The sequence below is a fragment of the Neolamprologus brichardi genome, chromosome 16 (assembly GCF_056152115.1).
Source record: "Neolamprologus brichardi isolate AB-2024 chromosome 16, ASM5615211v1, whole genome shotgun sequence".
NCBI classification, from domain to species: domain Eukaryota; kingdom Metazoa; phylum Chordata; class Actinopteri; order Cichliformes; family Cichlidae; genus Neolamprologus; species Neolamprologus brichardi.
Window position 1 is genome coordinate 1,397,737 of NC_142119.1, and position 24,896 is coordinate 1,422,632.

The 24,896-nt window shown below is 41.7% G+C and overlaps 2 protein-coding genes and 2 non-coding genes across 4 annotated transcripts; all 4 read right to left on the reverse strand.

The window, feature by feature from the left end:
- Window positions 1-13,939: 13,939 nt before the first annotated feature.
- Window positions 13,940-16,352, reverse strand: LOC148098088 (CD276 antigen homolog). Its single transcript, XM_087829937.1, has 5 exons — window positions 16,259-16,352; window positions 15,709-16,071; window positions 14,463-14,756; window positions 14,262-14,359; window positions 13,940-14,056 (listed from the first exon to the last, which is right to left on the reverse strand). The coding sequence occupies exons 1-4, from the start codon at window positions 16,350-16,352 to the stop codon at window positions 14,274-14,276; spliced, it is 837 nt and encodes a 278-aa protein (XP_087686063.1). The 3' UTR covers window positions 13,940-14,056; window positions 14,262-14,273.
- Window positions 16,353-18,782: 2,430 nt separating this feature from the next.
- On the reverse strand, window positions 18,783-24,801 carry nifk (nucleolar protein interacting with the FHA domain of MKI67). The gene is made up of 6 exons (XM_006803759.2): window positions 24,585-24,801; window positions 23,855-23,983; window positions 23,008-23,116; window positions 22,679-22,890; window positions 21,855-21,917; window positions 18,783-21,504 (listed from the first exon to the last, which is right to left on the reverse strand). The coding sequence occupies exons 1-6, from the start codon at window positions 24,705-24,707 to the stop codon at window positions 21,289-21,291; spliced, it is 852 nt and encodes a 283-aa protein (XP_006803822.1). The 5' UTR covers window positions 24,708-24,801; the 3' UTR covers window positions 18,783-21,288.
- Window positions 21,688-21,818, reverse strand: LOC118455205 (small nucleolar RNA ACA64). Its single transcript, XR_004844063.1, has one exon. It is a non-coding gene; the product is annotated as a small nucleolar RNA ACA64 (small nucleolar RNA).
- LOC118455204 (small nucleolar RNA ACA64) lies at window positions 23,192-23,322 on the reverse strand. Its single transcript, XR_004844062.1, has one exon. It is a non-coding gene; the product is annotated as a small nucleolar RNA ACA64 (small nucleolar RNA).
- Window positions 24,802-24,896: the final 95 nt, after the last annotated feature.

Below are 24,896 nucleotides of genomic sequence, written 5' to 3' on the forward strand. Positions count from 1 at the left end.
ACTTTACTTTCTACAAAAACCCCAGCACAAATACAGATCTTAAAGAATCTGAGCACACATCACCTCCTACAATCCTGCAGCTATTACTGGAGGTTTTCACGTTGCCAAGCTTGTTTCACCTCAGTGACCCGAAGCAGAGAGTAAAACCAGCACCTGTTTCTCAGACCAATCCTCCTCAGTGCTGGAATCTTTCCTTCCCATGGAGATTACTGCTTCTGCAACTCCCTGATTTATGTTTCCTACAAGAGCTCAATAATGAAGAGATATGAGGGAGAGTGGGAGGAAGAGGAGAGGAGGAGATAGAGATGGGAGAAAGCAGAGGATTTCATGGTCAACAGGGCAAACACACACACTCACATACACACCGTTACACACGTTCACCCCACACAAAGTTCATGTCTGGTATTTACTGCTTCCTGGGTCTAGCAGAGCTAAAAGACTGTTTTATTGATCTCTTTGTGTGCACATTTGAGGCTTTCTCCATCATTAAGATGTCCTCTAAGGCAGTGAGAGGTGAAGCATCTGCATTAAAATGTCAGAAAATGTGAAAATGATTAATTCCTACTGAGATAATTCATCAGTTTTATCAGGTGCCAGCTTTCAGATGGAGTCATATTGGGCCACTGTGAATTTAAGAAAGCCACAAAGCCCCACAATAACACTAAAATAATGTCTTAAATCATTAATCATTCCTTATCCTCTTTACTTCCTGAACAGGGACAATTCTGTTCATATGTGATGGTAATTCACCAAACTTCAGCAGACTGTATATAACAGATGAATGCAGCCAGTGTAATGTCACCTATAGGTTTGTGAAGTTATTGTGAAGTTGTGGTCAACCCAGAAAGTCAGCCCATATTAAAGAGGCGGGGTTTGTAGCACCTGACCAATCAGAAAACTGTACAGGTCTATTGGCAGCAGAGCAGCTGGTAAGAGAAAAATAAGGGATTAAACACATAATGCAGACTGAATACCTCACAGCAGCAGTGTGTGTGTGTGTGTGTGTGTGTGTGTGTGTGTGTGTGTGTGTGTGTGTGTGTGTGTGGTTTAACAGCTTTACGACTGGAAAGGAGCTGCAATAATAAAGTTTATTTGAAGCCAGGAGGAAAATTAACACTTCTCAGTGTCACAGCTCTATAATTAAGACACAGGAGAATCTGACAGATTACAATTTTTATACCATTAACATAATATGTAGATGTGTGCAAGACAGTTTTATTCTTCCAGCTGCTGCCCTGAAGGCTTCGCCTGCGATCAGATTTGATATAAAGTCCACAGGTACAAACAGTTTTCCTGTTTTAGGAGCATATATTAATTCTTAAAGAACAATAAAAATGTTTCAAAGTTGCAGTTAACAGAAGAAGAAAAAAAGCAAGAATAAAGTTTTGACTAAGAATCTGTATTTCTTACTGATGCTCAACAGATAAAGACTATCTGCACGCTGATATCAGAGGGGGTGTCACAAATGCAGACTCTGTTCTCCATGTAAGGATCAGAATATGGGTTTTAAGCCGTCAGTCATGCAGAGCCACTCTAGTAGAGTCCAAGAATAAAAATATTAAGCTGGAATTGAGCTGAATGGATCCACTTTGAAGCTGAAATGATGCCACTAGTACACTTGGACATGAAGGAGCAGGTTGAATAGGATGCATCCAGCTTGTTTGTGGCAGCAACAGTTATCTGTGAAAGGAGTGTTTAAGCTCAGCTTTATTGACTGAAAGAGCCTGAAGCTGCCATAAAAGTCCACGACTACCACTCCTGCTAGTACTGCTACTACTGTGACTACCACTATTACTGCTACTGCTGTTTTATGACCGAGGCTGTAAAGTTACTGCTGTTCACATACACAAAAAAGATGTCTGCTCAAACACACACACACACACACACACAGAAGTCCAAGGGGAGATGTGTGGGTGGGTGTCACACCTGGTCAGGTAAAATCCACCTGGCTGCTCCCCTCTTCTTCACTTGTTGTTCACCCGGCGGCTGTGAAGCGAGCAAGGTCCCCCCCCCCTCCCCTTTCTTCAACCTTTTGACCTCTACACTGATTATGAAACCACATTTACACACATAAACATTTAAAGCATTCCTTAGACACAGTAAATTTCTCTCACACACACATTGACTTCCCACGCACACAGATGCCCAGCCGGCCCTGCCAGAGGCCGGTATACTGCCGTGTTTTTGTTATTCATGGACTCGGACAGAGCAGCAAACACTAACCAAGGCTGAACTGTTTGGACAGATGTGCTTCAGTCCCTCCAGCAGACACACACACAAACCCTGGGCTACCGGCTGACCCCCACAACCTTCACCTGTGACCCTCAGAGACGGTCTGGCTCTTTTTTCAGACCAACATTTGAGCAGTGTGACACATAGAAGTGACATGAGCCTGTTTTCCAGCTCAGGGAAGGTGGACCTTCTCCTCTCGTTTTAGCTGATGTAGATTTGTTCATGAAAGTCCGATTTCAAGTCATCAACCTTTGGGAGAGTAAGAGCCAAAGTCCCAGGTGGGCTGTAGGTGGAAGCCTATCCATTCATTTTCTTAACCGTTTAACCCTTGTGTCTACAAGGTTGGCTAAGCTGGTTGAACGTTGGTGTAGTTTGCTGTGTTGTGGCTAAACGTTGGCTGATTGCTGGCTCGGTGTTAGCACAGTGGCCGTACTTTGGTTCAGTGTTGCGATTCTGGCACAGTTAATTAATTTTCATGCTAAATACTGTTGGAGTACTATTTCTACTTGCTTATTTTATGGGCTGTTTGGGATGTCTGTGGCCTTAAAATGCTGATTACCATATAAACAGCCGAAGCACTGAAGCTTTGAGGCATTCAGGACTGCCCTAAAATTAGAGCTATGAAAGGCCCAGATTTTACTCTGTTTCACAGATCAATAGGCTTTTACTACATTAAAGCCATTACAGACTTTTCACTTGGTTCACTGTTGTCAGTTGCCGGTTTCACAAACACCCCCCCCTGCTGTGAAATTGCCTCAGTTCCCACCTGTTAACATGAGTTTTCAGCCCAGTTTCCTCTTCCCTCCCTGCAGGGATCAGATGGGAATGATGCCCCTCCCTGCTCCCAGCTCCTTAACGCTGCCGCTGAGTGATGGGAACAGGCGACGTATGGCTACTTTCTCATGGCTGTGAGGTTTCGGTGCTGCAAGCTCTCACACAGGCCTGCAGAGGTAGAAGCAGACACACATAAATAGAAGCAAAGCAGAGACTATGAGGTGCTGAGAAGGGAGGAAGAAAAGTATAATCTTGATTAGGGATGAGTATTGATAAAATTTTCATGATTCCAATTCCATTTTCGATTCTGTTTAACGATTCGATTCTTTATCGATTCTTTTTAAAAAGGAGAACACTAAGGTCGATTAGCTTAGATCTTTGTTTTATATCTTCTCTTTGAACAAGATAGAAATTAAGGAGTAATGTGGCCTTACAAACCCAACAGTGAGATCTTAAGAGATCCACAGCCTACGGCTCTTCAATGGGGTGTCACAGGGTCCCCAGGAAAAAAATTGTGAATGTAAAATAATAAAATAAATATTCTTCTGTAGCAATTACACAAGAATATCCAGTAATGTCCCTGCCTACAATTAAACACATTCACTTACTGAAAATCATCTGCTGTGGCAAACGGCTGCAAGCCTTTGACCACAAACTGAGTCACTGCTCGGTGACATTCGTCTATCCTGCCTGAAAGGAGACGCTACGGTAGACTGCAGCGAGAACTGCCAGCATCTGAGCCAGACTCTGTCTGTCTCTCTCATCATGGTCACCTAAATGCACAGTAATGGCAGGTTTTGTAATAAGGCAGATCGCGCTAACATAATCTGCACTGTTAGCTGATTATTTACCTGCCGCATTAACGGGAGAGGACGTGCAAACGTTACCGCTGCTGCTGGGTTGAGATTCACGAGTCCGGAGCGGAATTAAAAACACGACATTTATTTAAGGTCATCGTGTGTTTTGTGAGCAAATGCTTTTGTATATTCGTAGTGTTTCCTCCCTTAAATGAAATATCTACTTTGCAAGTATTGCAGGTTGCCCTGTTGTCATCCGTTCTCGTAAAGTAGAACCAAACTTTTGAGCGTTTGAGCCTCGGCGCCGTGTTTCTTGCCAGGTAAATGACGCTCCGCAACGTGGTGACGTCATTCGGGGCGACTGGAATCGATAAGGGAATCGTTTGCAAAAATGGCAAACGATTCCAAGGAATTGAAACACTGGGAACCGGTTCTCAACAAGAACCGGGTTTCGATACCCATCCCCAATCTTGATACACTTTTCCTGTATTTTTTGAGTCAAGGTCACAGAGGCAGGAAGGTGCAGGCGAGTGTGAAACACTGAGATAAAATGCTTGGCCAACACTAAAATATGTTATTCCACAACATAATACAATGAAGACGCTTAATTTACTTCAGAATCTGGGTCTGATATTTTTTTGTGGTGGGAGGAAGAAAACAGTTGAGGATCAGAGAATAAATTTCATTTTCAACAGGAAGGGAACAAATTTTTGCAAGAACAGATGATAATAATAGCTACAGTAATGGTCAGCAGCAGTGACAGAGTGGGCTGGTGGAGAGGCAAAACATGAAGGTAGAGCTTGTTTGGCATCAACACTGCTCCGTAAATATCCATAGGAATTAAAAACGTGACTCCTGGGTCTGAAGGTGTGCTTGGTGAGTTTATTAAATACCTGCAGCTTCACGCGATCCACATGTGCATCTCTGAAGTGGGAGGCACAGCCGTGCTTTGTGACTTCACAGAGAGAGGATCGTCAGGACCTAACCGCCTACACCTGAGAAAGGTGTCCCGTCTCACACACAGTCACAGCTTTAACGATCTGTCATTTGTCAGAGAGCCGTTGTCCTCGTGTTTTGAAGATCCGTCACAGCTGTTAGTAAAGTTTGAGCTACCAAACTGGTTATTATTATTCTTTCACTTTTTCCTGTTTAACTTCATACAGGGACACTTGATAAGCAAATAAATATTGCAGTTACCGTGTTTTTACCCAGCTCAGGACACACTCTCACCCTCGAGTGGATGTTGGAGGACAGCTTTGTTTGTGCAAAACAGATTAAAATCCTTTTTTTTCCATCAGATCTCGAGAAAGTCGTGCTTGCCTTTGCAGCTTTGTTACTGGACGAGTGTAACACACTGCACGCTGGACTTAGCAAATCATCTTTTGCTCTTTTGGTCCATAACGCTGCGGTCACGCTGCAGACAAAAAAGGAAAGATCACATTACTCCAAGGTTTGCACTCTTGCAGGATCCCTGTGCATTACAGTCCAGTGTAAAGTTGCACTGTTTGGCAAAACTGTACCTTCATACTGAGTGCGTGAATATATTTGAAGTACATATCAGTGGGCTGAAATGCAATTTCGTAACCTCGTAATAGGAGCTAGCCACATTTTCAGGGTTGAAAAACACATTTAAGCCGTGTGGGATGGATGGCTACTCCGAACAAGTCAGTTCATATGAGACGGCTCCTTCACAGGAGCAAACTTTTAATACCGGCTTCATCTTCTGGCTGTGGCTTCCTCTGGGTTAAAATAATTTTCTGATTAGTCCTGAAGTAGTTTTTTTAAATCCTCGAAGGACGTTGATCTCGGACGGTTTCAGGATCCGTCTGTTCAACTTGGGATGATTTTCTTTTGTCTCTTTTACTTATTTTACTAAACTTTAGATCAGCTTCTGTGATGCTTTTGTTTTTATTGACTTTTTGGGTCCATTCATGAAACAAAACAAATCAGATTATGAATAAAACTGTAACTATATCTATCCACACTCTTGCAGGATCCCTGTGCATTAGAGTCCAGTGTAAAGTTGCACTGTTTGTCTTTAAATGGTCGTGTACCTGCATATGCGATAGAAGTGCTGTGCTCGTGCACTCCTGCAAGATCCTAAAAGTCCCAGTAAAGAGTCTGAGTTCTCAGTGATTCAGGGAGCAGATAATGACTTATTTTGTAGATGTACAGTTGCACCTCTAGACTAAAGGTCCAGGAGAAGGTGTAGAGGATTTAAATGAAGAGCTCAGACAGGCAAAATATTAAAAATCAAGCCTTTTAATTCAGCTGACAGCAAAGTTCAAACAGATAAACTGAAAAACAAGCTAAAGGGAGCTCATCAAAACACTTTAACAAAGACACAGGTAGGGAACAAGAGAAGGGAAAAACAGGAAGTAAAACTGGCCCTCCCTGAGCCTGGTTATGCTCAAGGTTTCTTCTTGTTAAAAGGGAGTTTTTCCTTCCCACTGTTACCAAGTATTTGCTCAAAGGGCCCGTCTGATTGTTGGAATTTTCTCTCTATTGTAGGTATAAAATTGAACTAAATTAGTGCGTGGCCGGCTAGAAAACGTTTGAGACCCACAGAGCTGGAGTAACACACACACACACTCGCACACAGACCTCACTTTCAGGCCACTTAGTGCTCCAGTGGGCACATCCATCTCACTCTCTCGGCCTCGGCACACACCGCTAACACGGACCCTCGAGTGGACAGCTCTGTTTGTGCACACCAAAAACAAAGTCCTATCTCGCTCTGTCTCTTTGTTAGACTCAGGGTGAGAGTTCATTTGCTGAAGAAAAGCGGGGTCAGATGCATCGATTTGGCCTTGTGACCGAGCGGGGAGGAGGAGGAGGAGGGTCTGCAGGCCTGACCTCTTCGTCACTGTTGCAGTTTTTGCTCTGAGGCTGAGGTGTTTACTCAAGCAGTGGGGGAACATGAGGGTATCACCTTACCCCTCTGCTCAACTGGGAGCTAACCAGGCTTCCTATTCAGGCCGCACTGTCAGTCAATATCTTCCTCTATTCATACAAAGGTCAGCGGGCAGATCCCGGGGCAGCGGGGCCGGCCGGCGCTGAGGCCCGCGCTCTGTTTGTGTGGTAACCCCACTGCTCTCAGATAGAGTCCACCGAGAGGGGCTTTAAGTCCTTTTTAATCATTTCTTTCTGATTTATTATAACCTGGGCCGTAACTCGATGGAGCCGGGCCCTCCTCCTCCTCCCGAGATCTGAGAAGGTGTTGACACGTCGAAAAAGAAAGAAGAAAATGAATCATTGCTGAGTCTGAGTTTCTCTGAATGTTGTGCGATTGTTGTCGAACACATGGCAAAGGACACGCACAGCCGGCTGCGCTTTGATGTGGAGCACATGCGTTTTACATTTAATCTGATTGCAGTGTCACTGTGTGTGTGTGTGTGTGTGTGTGTGTGTGTGTGTGTGTGTGTGTGTGTGTGTGAGTGAATCAAAGGGAGACGAGGCTTAGCCCGGGACACGGTGGGTGACCCTGACAGTGTGAAACGCAACCTGACAGGACAACAGGGAGGGTATATTACCACAAAGTCTCCACAGCATGTGTGTTTCACTGTGTATTTTTGTTTCACTCTGTGTGTGTGTGTGTGCGTGTCTGGCCACTGCAGGACATAGCTCGCCCACATCTGAGTGGCAACACAAACAATGTTAGCAGGTAACAACACATCTGCAAATCAAAAATCTCATAACGGGACTTCAGAGTGGGAAAGTTAGAGCAGAGGACTTCTCATCAACACACACAAACACACACACACACACACACACACACACACACACAACTGGGAATTCACTGGTAAAGGCTGCCCTCCAGTGGACAAACAGGTGCACTATCTTGCCAACTATTCAGTTTTTAAAGTCCTGCAAACTAAATCTTTATTTCTAAATATTTTTATGGAAGATTCTCTTTCAAAAATTATTCATTTAACTTTTATAAACACTCATAAGAAACATGCACATCCTTGGTTAACATAGGATGGACGGTGGATCAAACAAATTGAGCCGTTCTACATAAAATGAGACAAATCTGAGAAGAGCTTTAAAAAAACTACTTCAGGACTAATCAGAAAATTATTTTAACCCAGAGGAAGCCACAGCCAGAAGATGAAGCCGGTATTAAAAGTTTGCTCCCGTGAAGGAGCCGTCTCATATGAACTGACTTGTTCGGAGTAGCCATCCATCCCACACGGCTTAAATGTGTTTTTCAACCCTGAAAATCTGGCTAGCTCCTATTACGAGGTTACGAGGGATCAGAAATGCCAGAAAAATTGCATTTCAGCCCACTGATATGTACTTCAAATATAATCACGCACTCAGTATGAAGGTACAGTTTGGTTTCATTAATGTTTTTTTTTTACTTTTTTACTTTTTTTTAAATCCTCGAAGGACGTTGATGTCGGACGGTTTCAGGATCCGTCTGTTCAACTTGGGATGATTTTCTTTTGTCTCTTTTACTTATTTTACTAAACTTTAGATCAGCTTCTGTGATGCTTTTGTTTTTATTGACTTTTTGGGTCCATTCATGAAACAAAACAAATCAGATTATGAATAAAACTGTAACTATATCTATCCACAGCAACAAAACACAGACATAAAAGAAATCGATGGATAACTTCCACCCGCAGCCTTGTTGATTATTTGATAATTTACGTAAGATTCAGCTGGTCACTCTTTGCAACAACATTCGAGCAGTAAATGAGTTTTTCTCGTCCTTAGAAGGAGATGATCTTCATCTTCTTTATTTTTTCTTTCTGATTTGTACATTTCCTCTGGAATGAAATTTGAATGTTTTCTACCCTTTATCTAAAATTTTTTATTATCTTTCTTGGGCTTTTTTGTCGCTCCGTGATCTTGTCTTCCTCTCCCTGAGGGGTTTCCATCTGCCATCACGACCTGGACTTGGTTCAATGCTGTGTAGGAGCTCCAAAGTGCAATCAGTGTCTTTGCTGTAAATCAGAAACACTCCTGGTCCTCGTCTGATTGGATCCCAATCATCTTGAAGCACAAACGAAAGAGAATAAACACATTTTATGAATAAAAATGTTCAGAGTCATGATATGTGGAAGAGAACAGGATGGCTTTTATGTGGATGTTTTCTGATCTTACTGACTAATGCACATGTTTCACCAGCACTGCAACACATGGAGGTAACGCTGGAGATATTTTGGTAAAACCACCCAAAATCGTAGCCGTAATGACATCATGATTTCTCTAAATTGCTGCAAGACGTTTTCCTGACTTTCTTTGGAGAAGTATTTTATGTTGGAGCAGCTCTGAGAACCGAGTGCATAAAATATAAGATTTCTTTATGCCTCAGGATAATTTGAGCACTTGTTATCGGCTGCTGTAGTTCGCTAAGGTGAAGCTAATCGATACATTTTCACAGCCGGAGTTCACAACTACAGGCATCTCATTGTGGTTTCTAAGGAAAGGTAAAGGTAAAAAAAACTCAAGCAGAATGGAAAGAAAACCCTGATTATCAGACAGTCTGTGGAAACTGGGAACTATGAGGATGAGGACACATTTCAACAGGAGCAAAACCGTAAAAGAAAATCTGGAAATATGTGAAATGTTAGTTTGTGCCATTTGTGGCTATCGGGTGGAAAAAAATGCAAAAATGTAATTTTCTGTTAAAAAAAACAACTTCTGTGATAAATTACTGACAGTCTGATTACACTAACACAACATAGAGTAGAAAATCAGTTTCTTAGCAGCAGGTTAGAGCTGAGCATAAAAACACTTAATTTCACTGAATTTAGCTTTATGGCTGCTGCCATGTTATCATTGTTGTTTCTGGTCAATAATAATTATCTGTTTGTTAATTATCTGTATTTAGCAATCAATAGCGACAAAATGCTAACATTGAGGCTTCTGAATGCGGAGTCCAGAAACCCGTGCATGACATCACAGCTGCTGTGGCTGCTGACATTTTGGGTGATTGAGGATTCGAGCTGCTGGGCCCACTGACTCATTTTATGAAGCTTCAAAATGTTTTCAGTTGGTGAACAGTCTGTACTGCAGTCAGGCCATTTCAGCTCCTGGACTCTTATTGTGAAGCCTTGCTGCTAGAATAGATGCGGTATGTGGTTTAGCATTGTCTTGCTGAAATATGCAAGACCTTCCCTGAAAACATGTCTTCTCGATGGGACGTGTCTTTCAGCACTGATGGTCTTTTTCCAGATGTGCAACCTACCAACTCCACAGGCACTGATGCAACCCATTACTATCAGAGAGGCAGGGTCCAGAGGACGTGTTGTCCACGTTTAGAGCATTTCAGACTTGATGAACCTCTGCCCATTTAAGCCCACACCGAGTAGCAGACCTTCAGACGGGTCTCCTCAGCACCGTGACAGGTAAAAACTATCAAAGACTCTTCTCTCTGATTTAAACTCATCATCAGTGTCCTGGTCGCTGTGCAAAGCTTCTTCTACTGTGTTGCCTGCTGCTAAATCTGTTCAGGGTGACGTTTGTCCTGAGTTTGTCCAACACCTCCATCCCTCAGTGTCTGTCACAGAGGATCCCTGTTGGGTCGTTTAGCCCTCTTGTATCTTTGGCGTTCCCGGCTCCGTTTGTGGACCGACGGGAACAGCTGCTGCTGGCTCTGATCAAAGCAGACTGGGGCCTGAGCACCGTCAGTCCCTGTGTTCAGCAGGGCCATTCTGTTTGGGATTATCACACCTGTGGTTCAGGGATTAATCCCAGCAGAGACATGGGAACCAGGAACAAGAGGCTCCCGAGAATGGCTGCACTACCTGAGTGCATGCTGGGAGTTTGGCCCCATAAATTGACTTTTTCATTTAATGATCAGTTGATTGTTCTAAATGAGTTTGGATATAACTCCTAAAGAACATTTTCAGGGAAGCTGCAGAAACATGCAAGTCTGAAACGGAATAAAGTGTTTGTCATAGCCTGTATTTAAAAGATGTAACCTGTGTGACATCACTGAATGGTTTGTGAGGTTGTGCGTTTGAAGGCTGAGCGTTTTGGCTCTCAGCTTTTTGAAACCAGAGGTCTGCAGCGTCTTTGGGTCTGAAAAGTGAAACCAATGCTTTGGACTTGCAGTGTTTCCAGTGACCAGAAGGGGGCGTTTCTGTCTGATTCTATGGGAATGTGAAAAAATGGACCTCCTTCTCACCCAGCTTATAACCTCAGTTATTTCCTGCTCAGTCATTAATTTTAAGTCTTAAAGAATGCCATACAATTTTTATTTTATAAATTCTGATCATATTAGAGGGGAAAGGAGGAGAAACAAGAGCAAACTAGTGCATGCTAGTTGGTTAACAGCAACTGAAGTTTCAAAATAAATGCCAGGGGATTGTTCGCTACTGAAGTATTCATGTTGTTGATCCAGACAGATGAAAAAAACAAAATAAAACTGAAAGAATGCCAAAGAAACGCTACATATATGTAACAAATGTCCATGAAAAGTAAATATAAGCCAGCTTGAATTAATTCAGTGATGCACGGATGCGTTTTAATTTTAAAGAATGACACAGAAAACACTCAGACCTACTTTAAAACAATCATTCGTGTCTAAAATGAACTGCATTGAACATATTTCAGCTCTGGTGGCGTGATTCTTCAGCATGTCGCCCTCCACTCACTGTGGAGACGAAATAATGATCTAGATGAATGGAAATGTTATTGACTGAACACATGAGGTCTTTACTAGTTTGGTATTTGCTAAAGTCTGACCTCTGACCTTTGAGCGTGATTCCAGCGGCGTCATGTGTCCACACACGATCAGGCCGAGCGGAAAATCCTCTCCTTGTTTGCTTAGCTTGTTCGACTGTTTCCCGCTCTGCTCCCTGTGAGCCCGTCTGTCCAACAGCTTAAAGTCCTGGCTGGCTTCACCCTCCACCCCCCACCCAGAAGGTCGGGCGTCTAAACCCATCACACACACACACGTATGCAAAAACACACCAAATACCACTAATGCCACTTGTGCAGCAGCACCTTTTCTCTCACATTGTTTGACAAACATGGGCTTAACCCTGCAGGACCCTTAGAGACACACACTTCATTAAAGCAGCCACAAAGGCGGCACTTTAAAACACTCTTCATTTTTCCCAATTTACCTCGCAGCTGCAGACGAGGGACAAATTAAAGGAAAAACTTGAACTTTTAACCCTACAGTGAGGAGATTCGGTGTCTCTTGCAGGGTTTGGGTCCCACATTTGTGTCCTAAGTGGTGTCATCTTCAGTAGATCAACCAAAATGAGCTGAAAATATGATTGAATAATTAGATTTTCCTGTCGTGTCATGACTAAATCAATATGCCCAGCTCAAACAGGCTCATGAAAACCAATAAAAAGTTAAGCCGAGGAGAATAATAACCTACAATTACTGAAGAAATAATCCAAAAAAACCAGTTTCTTTAACTCACAAGTGACCGAGCTACTTTATTTTAATGGCTGTTTGGGTTTCTCACACCTGTACCTTGTCCTTTATTTGTGATGCTTACTCTAAAACATTCAAATTTAATCACAGTTTTCAATCATGTAAAATTGTGCTTTCTGTAATCCAGTACGCTTGTATTATTTTATCATCAAAACACTGATGAACCAGTAACTCCATAATACTTTGATCAACAACAAATTACTTCCATGCTTCAGTTTCAAGCTAAATGTGAACAAACATCTGGTTTACAGATGTGGAGGTCTTCAAGATTTTTGTGCAAAAAGATGAAAAAAATATTTAGATTCATGAAATATCTGAAAATTGTGCTAAAAGAGAAGTTTATTTATGTAATAATAACTACAGAGAAACTACAATATTAAAGAGAGAGAGAGAGAGACGCCTATTTCACACAGCTCTGCATTATTCGCACCATTAGCCTCAATCAGTTTAATCAGGTCCTGTAAAATCTATGAAAAGATGCAGACGTTGGTTGATAAATTCATGGTGGGTTATTAATCATGTTCATGAATGATAACATCCACAAACAGCAAAAAACATGGACATATCTTCAAGATCAGTAAACTGAAGCCAGTGTGGACGTGACTTAAAGCTGCTTTCTCTCCACCAGATGGCGATAAGCTTTGGGCATCTTGACCTCTGTAATCTCTTTCCTTCTGATTTCATGGACTCAGTTGCATATTTTGGTTCACACTGAAAAAAAATAAAGTGTTTTGTATTTTGGTCACAAAACTGATGACTGAGGGATGCTTTCTGTACAGCCTGCAGGGTGGAGTCTAAAGGGGGGGGTCCTTCACCATATTTCTCTTGAAGTCTGAATAAAACTTATAATATAAAACATAAATATACTAAAAAACATTTATTATTGTAAATGAAGCCACGCAGCAGCATAAAAAGTAAGGATGTAAAGGTGCTTTGTGGTTTGCAGTCCAGCGCTCTCCTCTGCCATTGTTATGGGTTGCAGGGGGAGACCATTATGTTTACATCTTGTCACGCAGTTATGAGCCAATCACAATAAGGCTGGTGAGTGTAGTTCATTATGCCATCAGCATAATCTGAATGGATTTCCAAAACTTTACAGGAACCACCGGGGAATATCTGGAAGAACTAATATAACCTTTGAACTTTAATGGCAAAACTGTAAAATAAGAAACAGAAGCATAGGTAAAATAAAATTTTAATCATATAGATAAATATCACAAAGTGCTTCACAATCATATTGCTAAAAAAACAAACATGTTGAAAAGGAGTTTTCAGCTGCTTTTCAAAACAGATCCCTCCCAGCACCCTCCTCCATCACCAGTCCTTCACTACATCCATGAATCTCTGAGGTCTTCCTCTGTTTCTTTTCTTCACGTCTCGTCTGCTCTGTCTATTTGGAAGGTCGAGCCCAAACATTTAAACTCATCCACCTTCACAATCTCTACTCCTTTCATCTTCTACCCGCACTCCCTTCACTGAACACAAAACTAGCAGGACTATTATTATCCACCTCGAGGTTTTTAACCCACATGTGTGCGCAATTGTTCCTTTTCTGAAATCCTGAAGTAACTACAGACACGAAATGGATGAAACCACACAGGGAACCTGATCCTAGGTGTGATCTTTTGGTTTCATTTTTCTGATTCATGAAACTCAGTCTGAGTTTTCCCGTCCAGGCCAGACTGAAACTGGATAAGCAGCATTTTCAAAAGTCTCTGATTTAGGCTTGCAATAAGACTGGAGTAGTGTGGCATAAATACACTTATAAATACATCAAAAGTCACGCAAACTTTGGTGTTCTTTGAATATCCTAGATCAGCTGAAGTCGTCCACCACCAAAACCAGGCCTTGAGAAAGGAACAGAAAATAAATTAACAGATTTTTCTATCTTCAGCTGGACAAAATACACAGATTAATCTATTTTTAATACCTGTATTCAAAATGTAAAGGCACTAAGATGTTGCTGTGTCACATACACAAGAGACAGAAACACATACACGTCCTTTAATCATATATAAACCTGAAAAAAGCTTCTTCTGTCGATCAACTCACATCATGTGTGAACTACAGCTGCTGCAGAGCTGTTAGAAGAACTGCAGCAGCCACTATGAGACCTGCAGTCCGGCCAGGTAAACTCCACACTGCTGCACCTGGAGAAGCAGAAAGACACAGTCTCTATCCACAAAGCTCTTCCTGTTTCCTGTTTTCTGACTCAACATGTTGAAAACAGGGCATTATGAACTTTTAACCTACCTTTGCTTAAAGTATAGGTGGCATTCAGAGTCATATTTGAAGTGGGGTTGTGGCACAGACAGGTAATGGCTCGGTAATGACCTGCAGGGATGTGGAGAGTGCTGCTGGAGGTGTACAGATAGTTTTCAGGATCCTGCTCTGTCTTAGTGTGGACATGCTTCGAGTCAACTAAGGATTCAGAGTGGTTGTAGTGGATGGTCCAGCGTATCTCAGGAGCTGGAAATACACCATGCAGCGTGCACACTGAAGTCATTGTTTTAGTGTTTACAGCCAGCTTGAGGTGCTTGTAAGGCACTGAGGAGAGAGGAGAAGAATGTTAAAGTCCATTTTAAAAAGTCCCTTTCATCTTTAAGAATGCTTGTTCGGTTTCGAGTAACACTAATCAAACTGATACCATCCTTCTACCTACTGAGGTTTTGCAGACACGTGATGATGTTAACTTGTCTGACATCAAGACTGGTCATGAGGGGAAATGAATAATTCCTGACTGGTTGCTGGTAGTTGCTGGGAAAATGACTGCTAAAGTCACACAGGCCTACTGACCAATCAGTGACCTGAATTTTTCCCTAGCAACCCATCTGTTGCTAGAGAAAAGGTTTATTCCCCAACCGGCTCCCAAAACCCTCTGTGATCGACTACAGTTTGCATGGTCATGGCTAATAATATCCATCCACTAATACCTTTAAATCAGTAGAAGTAATTTCTTCTGATCGTTAAAGCTAACTATAAACCCAGTTTTATCCAAAGCTAACAGCTAGCCTGTTGTATTTCACAGCTAATAACACATTTCAAAATCAGCTAAATCTCTAATAGTTTTTCTTTATTTTATGTCTTATATCTTTAGCTAGCAGGTAGTTAGCCAAATGTAAAAAAAAAAAAAAAAAGTTCGAAGGTTTATGTTTTAAATTAACTTTAGAGAATCCCAACTGTAAGGTCGCTTTTACTTCATGACCAGGGCTGGGTCAGATAACTCTTACATGTAGTGAGTTAAAATAAATTACATGGGAAGTTGTGTCTTTAGTTATGCAATCCATTATGATTTAAAATCACGTACTCTAACTAAAGTGAAATTCACAAAAAGAAAAGCGTTCACATATCTTCTCTTTTCTCTTTAATCCCAAACCACTTCTGCATATTTAGTGTGAACTTTGAGTGTTAACTCAAAAAAGCCTTTTTCAGAAATTTCGCTGGTATACTAACTTCTTCATAAAACATAAACACCAGCAAAGCCAACTTCCTCTCTTACCTGTTACATACAAATTTACATGGCAAACTTTTGAGGTCTGCATCACTGTCTCCGAACCATTAAAAACTGCAGCGTAAGCTTCAAATATCCTCCCGTTATCTCCAAGAGTCAAATTCTTGACTAGGACTGAAATATTTCCTTTCGTCATGTCCTGGGTGAAGGCCGCGGTCCTGTTCAGATAAGGCTCTTTTACATGCGTGAACATTGTCTCTCCTTTATTGAAAGAGTACAAAACAGCCTTCCTTTCATCCTGCCAGTAAAAGCGAAGATTTTTCAAGTCTGTTTTAACTGGCACGCTACATCCCAGGAGTGCTGAGTCCATGATGGTTGAGTTGACATTGTACACAAATATGGCTTCGGACACTAAAATGTAAAAAAAAAAAAAAAAGTACAGCAGTTAATGAGTCTCAAACACTGGTATTGGACTTTTCGATGATGCAACAAACAGCCATGTTTAATATGAGTTTCAAACCTAATCCCACAGAAACCAGCTGACTTTGTTTCTTTAATGTAAACACACAGGCTTTGCATAAAAATATATAAAGCTTACCGAATAGGAGAGCTGAAAAAAGTCCAAGCAGAACAGCCATTTTTGTGAGGATGTTTCCTATAAACCGAGATGACAACACTGATTTTAGACGCATGGTGCCCAGGCATGGTGCATCTTCCGCTTCCTCTTATGAGATGCGGTAGACGTCATCGGGACTTCCCCTAAATTTGCTTTGATGACCATTTTAAAGTAATGACGCATGTCTCCAACAGTTCTTTGCTATTTCTGATTCACAGGAACATGGCTGACTTATTAATAGTTACGCAGGCTTTGCAATGCGTATTATGTGTAATGGAGTATGTTTCAAGTTTCAAGTTTCAAGTTTTATTTGTCATATGCAAGTTAGCACAGGGTCAACATTGCAATGAAATGTGTTTGACGAGCAGCAGTCACTCAGCAGCATGGTACAGTAGGAGAAAATATAATAAAATATGATAAAATATAAAAATAGTAAGGAGCTAAATATTAGAGAGACATGGTGAAAGAGAAAAAATGACAAAATATATATGTATCTATAAATATAAATATATGTACACTAGTGATTAAATAAGAAAATCTTGAAAAGAAATATGACGGGAGGGCAGATGGGATATTGCACAGGAATGAGCAGCAGAAAATTACAGTATTGCACTTTAAATATAAATATCAATAACAATAAAGTGAAGTGACCAGTGCAGATTAAACAGAGTACCTGTGAAGCTGCAGCTTCTGAGTGCTGTGTTGTGTGTTTAAGTGTTGTGGTTGACGTGTCGTACGGCTTGGTGGTAAAAACAGTTTTTAAGTCTTGTAGTCCGAGCAGACAGACTCCTGTAACGTCTGCCAGATGGTAACAAGGAGAACAGCTGATGTGCTGGGTGGTCCTTGATGATGCTGTGTGCTTTACGGAGGCATCGCTGGAGGTAAATGTCCTGAATGGCAGGAAGCCTCGTGCCAGTGATGTGCTCTGCTGCCTTCACCACCCTCTGTAGTGATTTACGGCTGCTGGCAGAGCAGCTTCGTACCAAACTGTGATGCAGCTCGTCAGCAAGCTCTCAATTGCACACCTGTAAAAATTTGAGGTGATGTTGCCGTTCATGTGACATCTGTAAGGTCAAAGGTCAAATGGTCACAAAGACGATTAAATGAAGGTGTGAGGTTAGACAAAAACATTTGGCACGTCTTCATAAACTGCACAACTTTGCACGATTTCCTGTCATTTCTTTCATCCTTTGCACATTTTGGTGTTATCATGAGGTGCTTCATCGCGTCTTCCACCCACCCTGTGATCACTGATCTTCGTTCTGTATAGTTTTTGTTGGGACAGTTGACTGACAAGCAGTTTCGTGGCCAGACGAAGCCTATTACCTGATTACCTCAGTCCAGGCATAACAGCATCATTTATAAATATTTCCAATACAAACAAAGGCAGTAGAATTTTAAAGATAATAGACATTTTATGAAAGTTTGACCCTGGTTGACCTTCAGAGGAAGATACTTAGAATCCCCGTATATCATCTCCTACATGCCTATATGTTGTTAATACAGACAAAGGCAGGAAGAATCATAGGTTTAAGTCTACAGAGCACTTTGACATTAAGATCAATCTGCTGACCTTCAAGACCTCAGTAGATGTAGGCCAAATTTTATTGGACCGTTAACATCACCGCACTCTACACCAGCGGTCCCCAACCCCCGGGTCACGAACTGGTACCAGGGAGACGTGAGAGTTGAAGTTTAGGTGTGAAATTCATGGTTTTTATCGTTAACTCGGTTTCCCTGGATCTTTTCCCGTGTTGTAGCTGTGCGTCTGATTTTGAAAGAAATATTTACACGTTACCATAGCAACCAGAGAGCATTAAGGGGCAGAGAGGGGGATGTTACTCTTAATGTTGTTGGCGCATTTCCGGAGGACTCTGCTAATAAAGTTACACAATTACAGTGAATTCACGTTTATTATTATATTTACAAAACACCAGTTTTTGTCTTGATCGTATCATTTTATTTTGTTGTATTTATCCGCGACACCTTAAAGGCCGGTCTGTGAAAATATTGTCTGACATTAAACCGATCTGGTGGGGGACCGCTGGTTTACACCCCTGCAAAGTTTTGTCGGAATTGATTCAAAACTTTTTGAGCTCTTGTGTTTACAGGCAGAATAACCTCTATACAAGAGCTTCTTCTATAGTAAACTCTTCGGAAAGAGGAATCTTTAAAATGGTCTACATTCCCCTTCTGAAAGGTCAAAAACACCCGGTAATACAGGGGAGGTATTGCTGATATCAATACCGATACTGATACTTTTAACCTATAAAAGCAGCTTATGTAAGGCAGAGCAGTGTTTCATAACTTGTGAGATCAATCTCAGTTCACCAAATTCTGAACACATTTCAATTACCACCACATCACTTTCATTTTCCACAATAATAAGTTAACACACCTTTCGGTTTTGTTTTGAGAAGAGGAAGGTATACGTGCCTGTCTTTGGGTCAACTTCTGTTTAAATGTGCTGTCGGCTATTATTCAAAGATGTGACATTCAACACAAACAGATTCAGAGATTTTTTATTGTGCATGATTGAAGTACATTTTTTAATTTCTAAAAAAAACAACAACAACAATTCAGTGGGCTACATGCTGAACTTGGAGGATAGAGCCTGATTATTGATCCGATACCAATCTCTACAGGTGAGCATCAGTATCAATCAGTTTTACCCAACAGGACTTAACGATTGCTGCAATTTTTTTCAGGAACCAAATCACACAACTGTGTCACAGCTGTTACTCATAGAAAGTTTAGAGAAATGTTTTACACATAAAACAAAGACTGAGTCAGTTGCATTTCTCAGATTTCCTGTAAATGAATAGTAAACAGAGGCCAGTTCAGGAGCGTCACATTACTTATGCTGAAGTACGGAATTTTTTTCAGCCCTTTTACTGGTAATAAAACAAACTGTGTGGAGTTTCTGATCTCTCCTGCAAGGATTTTCCCCGCTCGCCAGCTTTTTCTCGCTGTAAAAACTAACCACACACTCAAAACTTTCATATTGTTACAGAGAAGTGCTCCACACTGAAGGTCCAGCCTGTCAAACAGGAAGTGGGAAGTTCTATTTATAATGCGGGGGTTTTGCAGGGTTTTATCGGGACACCCTTTTTTCAGTTTAAAAATAAAAAAAGAAAGCAAATTTTCTACTTAAAGTTTAAATTGAAAGACTAAACACATTTAACACCTTTAAAAAACAAATCAGTTCAACAGCTTCATTTCAAAGAGACGTATGCATTATTAAGTCACACTTTATTAAGCTGAATTAAATAAAGTTCAAAGATAAACACACGTATGTTTATTGTCATTAGTTGTTAGTGAACGAGCGAGCAGTCACAGCGTCCCCTCGATTCAGAGAAAAACTTTCAGCTCGAGTCTTCAAAACGTCACCAGCTCAGCACTCCTGTTTCCCCTGCTGAGTTTCTCTGCACTGCCTCCAGCTTTGGTTTCTCCCGGGAAACTACCGCAAAGTGTGCGAGCTTCAGATTTTACTCAACAGAGAAATTAGTTTTTTGTGTGTTTTTCCAAAGCTCTTTTAAAAGTTCACTACAGTACAGTAGTTTATTCAGACGCTTACATCATTCATTTTTAAAAGCAGAAATCTGTCAATGCTGGAGCACTCTGCACACTAACAAGCATGCTCTTCCTCATTAGTCGACTTAGTTTTTAAATACAATGATTCTGCTGCGGCAGATGCTTGTTTAATTCCTAAAGAGCCAGACTATCAGTCAGAAGTTTGAATTTTAAATGGACTAAAATGAGATGAAGCTACACAGGAGGGACTGCAGATTCACCCCGATTCTCCATTTTTATGTTTCTACACTGGCCTGTACATGCTGTCACATCTTTTTGTCCATAAATCAGTCCACGCACAAGTTCACCCCACGTGCGTTGACTTCAGGAAACACAGACGCACCAACTTTCACCCAAAAAGTGTTCATCAGAGACCTGATTTAGACTTCTGCAATGAGTCTTTGCAGAGTCAATAATGTAGCCTATGTTAGCAGCGGCATTTATGGTGAGGTTATGCCCCTTTTTTACTTGACAGCTGATACAATCAAAAAGCCAGGTATTTTTTCCCCTCTCTAGGTTCTCACTCTTAAATTTGTCCCTCTAGTTTTTTCACTTCTTTGCTCATTCTGAAGGTCTCAGCCATCTCCCACCATGAATTTGCAGACATTTGTGTCCTTATATTGACCGTATGATTATTTTTCCTTATACTGACACAATGATTTTATTCTGACGGCTAAATTCAAGAACTGCCCCAAAAACGTAGCTGGAAACAGGAGGGCTGATGGTACTCAACAGGCCAATCACAAGAGGCGTGAGCTTTGTCGACATGCCATTTAGTCAGGGTCGGGTTTCAGAGGCGTTTGTGGTCATGATGTAGAATTCCACTTAGTTGAATCTCCAGTAAGGGTGAACGGGCGTTTAGACGACGTCTAAAAGTGCAACACTGGAAAATCTGAGGCTATAAAACAAATCGGAAATCTCTGGTTGGTTTTAATATAAACTTTTAATTTTATTTGGGAAAATATTTAATAAATTCACAGATGTGCTGCGATCAAAATTACCTCAGTTATCAGAGGTCTGATGAATACACGGCAGTTAAAGTGTATTCCACACACACACACACACACACACACACACACCAGAAATTGAGAAGTAAATGGTGGCAGGTATCCTCAACAAAGGTGACGCCCCTTTGGTTACGACCATCTTTTAAATACAGTCTGTGGCTGAAATGTGAAGCGATAACAGGCGAGCTACCTTCCCACCTGCTTTCCTTCCATATTTACATTTATTGTTGAAGAATTATAGTTTACACATTTTTAGACGAAGCAAAAAATCTAAACGCAGCCTCGTGTGTCGTACACGCGCGGTCGCAGCTCGTCTTCAGCGGTGTCCGTCACACAAACATGTCCCCTCGATTTCTGAACACAGAACAATTCAGTTCAGGATCCTGACGTTCGTTTCTCTGCTCTCAGAGTCCACAACAAAACTCAGGACTTTCACTCAGCCTCCTCCTCAGAGTCCTCCTCGCTTCCCTCTTCCTCCTCGTCGTCACTCCCTTCTTCTTCCTCTTCCTCCTCCTCTTCTTCCTCCTCAGAGTCTTCCTCTTTGTCTACAGCTGGCATCTTGATGATGATCTCATCATCAGCATCATTTTCCGCCGCCGTGGACTTCCTTCTCTCGAGGAAAGAGGGTGTGCAGACAGGTGTGCTGTCCTAAAGAAGAGCAAAGATGATGCTGACTCACTGCTCCACCTTGTGGTAAAAACCAGTACTGCATGAAAGTACAGCAAGATGCTAAGGCATCAAATTCAACACCTTTCTTCAGTCTCTCTGGATGATATCAATCCTTTTTTGCAGATTTTGTTGTTAAATGCATCCATTTTAAGTAAAAGGCTTAAATGTTGGTACATGGGTTTTATCACGCTGGCACTATCAGACTCGCGCAATAAGCTTAACGCACCGCAGTTCTTTAGGCGCAGTTATCTGGCCCCAGACCACTGAGAGACCCGGGGCCATTTTCAGTCTGCGCCCGACATAAAACCAAACATGACAACAAGACTTACGTCAGTGCACGAAGATACGTTCCCGGCATCGGAGGATGACTTCTTCTTAGGAACCTGAGCCGCCTGGAAGAGCGCAGAGAGCAGTGAAGGTGAAGTTTATAAGACCTCGGAAAAAATAAACAGTCTCAAAACAAAAAAAATATTGACTTTTTTTACCAAGCCGAGCTGACAGTGTAACATCCTGACTGCACACAGTAACTGAGGCCTGACGTTAAAGAGAATCTGCTTTGACTTTCTGGACTGTTGCTCAGACAGAATAAAGAGTATGAAGACACTGATTGTAGTTTTCACTGTTTACTGTGCAGGGTGTCTACTGCAAGTCCCAGCAGCCCGCAGGCTTAAATCGCAGCACATCACGGGATTTCATACTTTGAAAACCTTTTTATTAAGCTACAAACAGCCCACAGTTCAGTTTGTGGCATTTATATCTGAAGTGGGGAGATTCCTGCAGGGAATGACTCGAAAGAAAGAGTGAGGGTAAAAGTGTGCATGGCTTCATTAAATAATCTAAAGTTTCTGTAAATAACCAGATGATTCTGAGGGGGGCAGGTGGGAACGTTTTTCCAGATTCAGTTGAATTTATATGGAATCAGCAGTATTCCAAATCGCTGTTATCAGCCTGTAATTCTCTGAAAATCCTTTTTCTTTTTTGTAAAAACTGAAGCTTCTGAACAGATCACAGCTGCACGCTGTTTGGAATTTAGTTGGAAGAAATCCATTACTTAGATCAGACGCCTTTAAATATGCCGCCATGTCACGGCACATTTCCAGTTTTTAAAACCTAAATCCGTTTAATGTTTCCACTCCAGCGTGTAAACACTTACGAATCCGGGGAATTCGTACTCGATGCCGTATGCTGCGATCCTCTTTCGGAGCCTTGACTCTTTGCGCAGCAGCTTGCCGGTCATTTTTGCAATTTCCTCCTCCGTGTGCTGCTTGTTGTAACGCGTTACCGCGGGATGCGTCGGCTTTTTGAACCCTCGCTCCGAGCCGACAAACAGCTTCTCGTGCACCTTCTCAGGAGGAAACACCTGACCTGGGAGGAAAAAAAAAAAAAAGAAAGTATAAATTTAAATAAACATCAGGTAGGAAATAAGACCCTTAGAGGAAAACTTCCTGTTAATCAGGAAGTAAAAGATGAGCTTTGACTCACATTTGATGAGTCTCTCTCCCATCAGGTAATTATTCATAGTCTCTGCGACGATCTTCGCCACTTCATCGCAGTCAAACTCGATGAAAGCGTAACCTTTGCTGTTACCAGTCTGCAAACAAACAGAGAGAGGAATAACGTGACAGTCACAGATTCTGCCCTCCAGATGTTTTCATTCCCTCCAGATGTTTGTTGGCACATGGGTTTTATCACTCTGATAACAGGCAGAGCAGGTGATAAGCTTAATGCACCAGAGTACTCTAGGCTCAGTTATCTGACCTCAGACCACTTTTACATCTGAGATCATTTTCAGTCTCAGCCAAAACTCCAGATTTTAAGAAGTGGAGCTTCAAACAGGCTCCTGTCTGGACTACTTGAACCAAAATAAAGAAATCTGAATGTTTGCAGAGCGTGCTGGATTCAAGAATGGCAATCAAGAAGTTCCTCAACTGCTCCTGCTGAACACGGAGGTGTTGGGAGTCAGTTTTATTACTTTGTTACTGCTTTCAGGAGACAAATCCCTGCAACTTTTTACCAAGTTATAGTTCAAAGGTCATTTTTTGCTTAGATGAAACATGTGGGCTCCTTTTCTGGTGAGTTATACCCGAAATTTTTATCTGGAAGTTTCTGTTCTGGCTATGAGGCCTCAAACCTCACAATCTATAATCAGCCTCTCAGTGACCATTTCCCTCTAAAGATTTATCCAAAAAAAAAAAAAAAAAAGACTCCAAGTGAAGTTTGAAGGAAGTGATACATCGCTGCAATAGCTGTGAAAGTTTTACAGATGCAGTTGAAGATTCTGATCGCCCCTCACACATTCACACGTTTGTTTCCACATGTTCAGGGTTACCTTCTTACTGCGGGACAGCCGCAGCCGCAAGATCTTCCCAAACTGACCGAAGTAAGATTTGAGCTGAGGCTCCACCAGGTTTCGGGGCAGGTGGCTGACGTAAATCACTCCAGGGGTCAGACGGTTTGCCTGTGATGGGGAAAAGACAGATCACCACATTACACAGATAGCTGGGCCTTCACCTGTGATCAGATTATAATACAATATAATGCACAGACTAAATTTTGAGAAAAGAAAATGCGGTACTTTAAAGATTTATTTTTCCCAGACCGGCTTTTAAAAAGTCTACAAAATAAAAGTACAAAATAAATACAATTTATATAAATTAAACATACAGATGTTCGCCTCATTTACAGATTTTCTTGTTTAAATCAGTTTACATTCAGTTTGGTCACATTTCTTTGGGGGCAGTTCTCTTTATTTCTTTACTGTAATAATTAATCTTCCTCTCAGTCCGTAAACTTAATAATTTGAGACATGGTGTCATTTCTTCTTCTTTTTTTAAATGGGCCTGCCTTACATCTGTAAACCTGAGTAAATACGCTGCACGTGGGCCGACTGACAAAGTAAAGACCACGAGCCTGTAAAGATGTCACGGCACCTGAACCCGAGTTAAACACAGACTACAGAGAAAGACATACGCAGTCTGAGAGTAAACTCAGCGACAGTAAACAAAAGGAAAATAACTGCAGACTATCGGGTCTCCTTCAAGGCCACATGTCTCACCCACCTTGCCTGATTTCTTCTTCTTCACCTCCTGAACCTTCTTTCTGAAGTCGGACTCCTGTGCAGGATTCAGCGCCAGCAGCTCTTTGGCCGCAGCAGGAGCCGCTTCGGCGCCACTTTCACTCATTTTTCGCTGTTGGAAGCTACAAACGCCACACAAACTGAGACAAACACTCACTTAGCCGTCCATAAACCACGATGCTACTGCTGATAATGACCCACATCCGGCTGCACATGCGCTGAACACCAACGAGTGCCGGAGAAACGCGTCACGTCTGCAGCTCCGCGCTCTGTGCAGCGACACCTACAGGTGCGG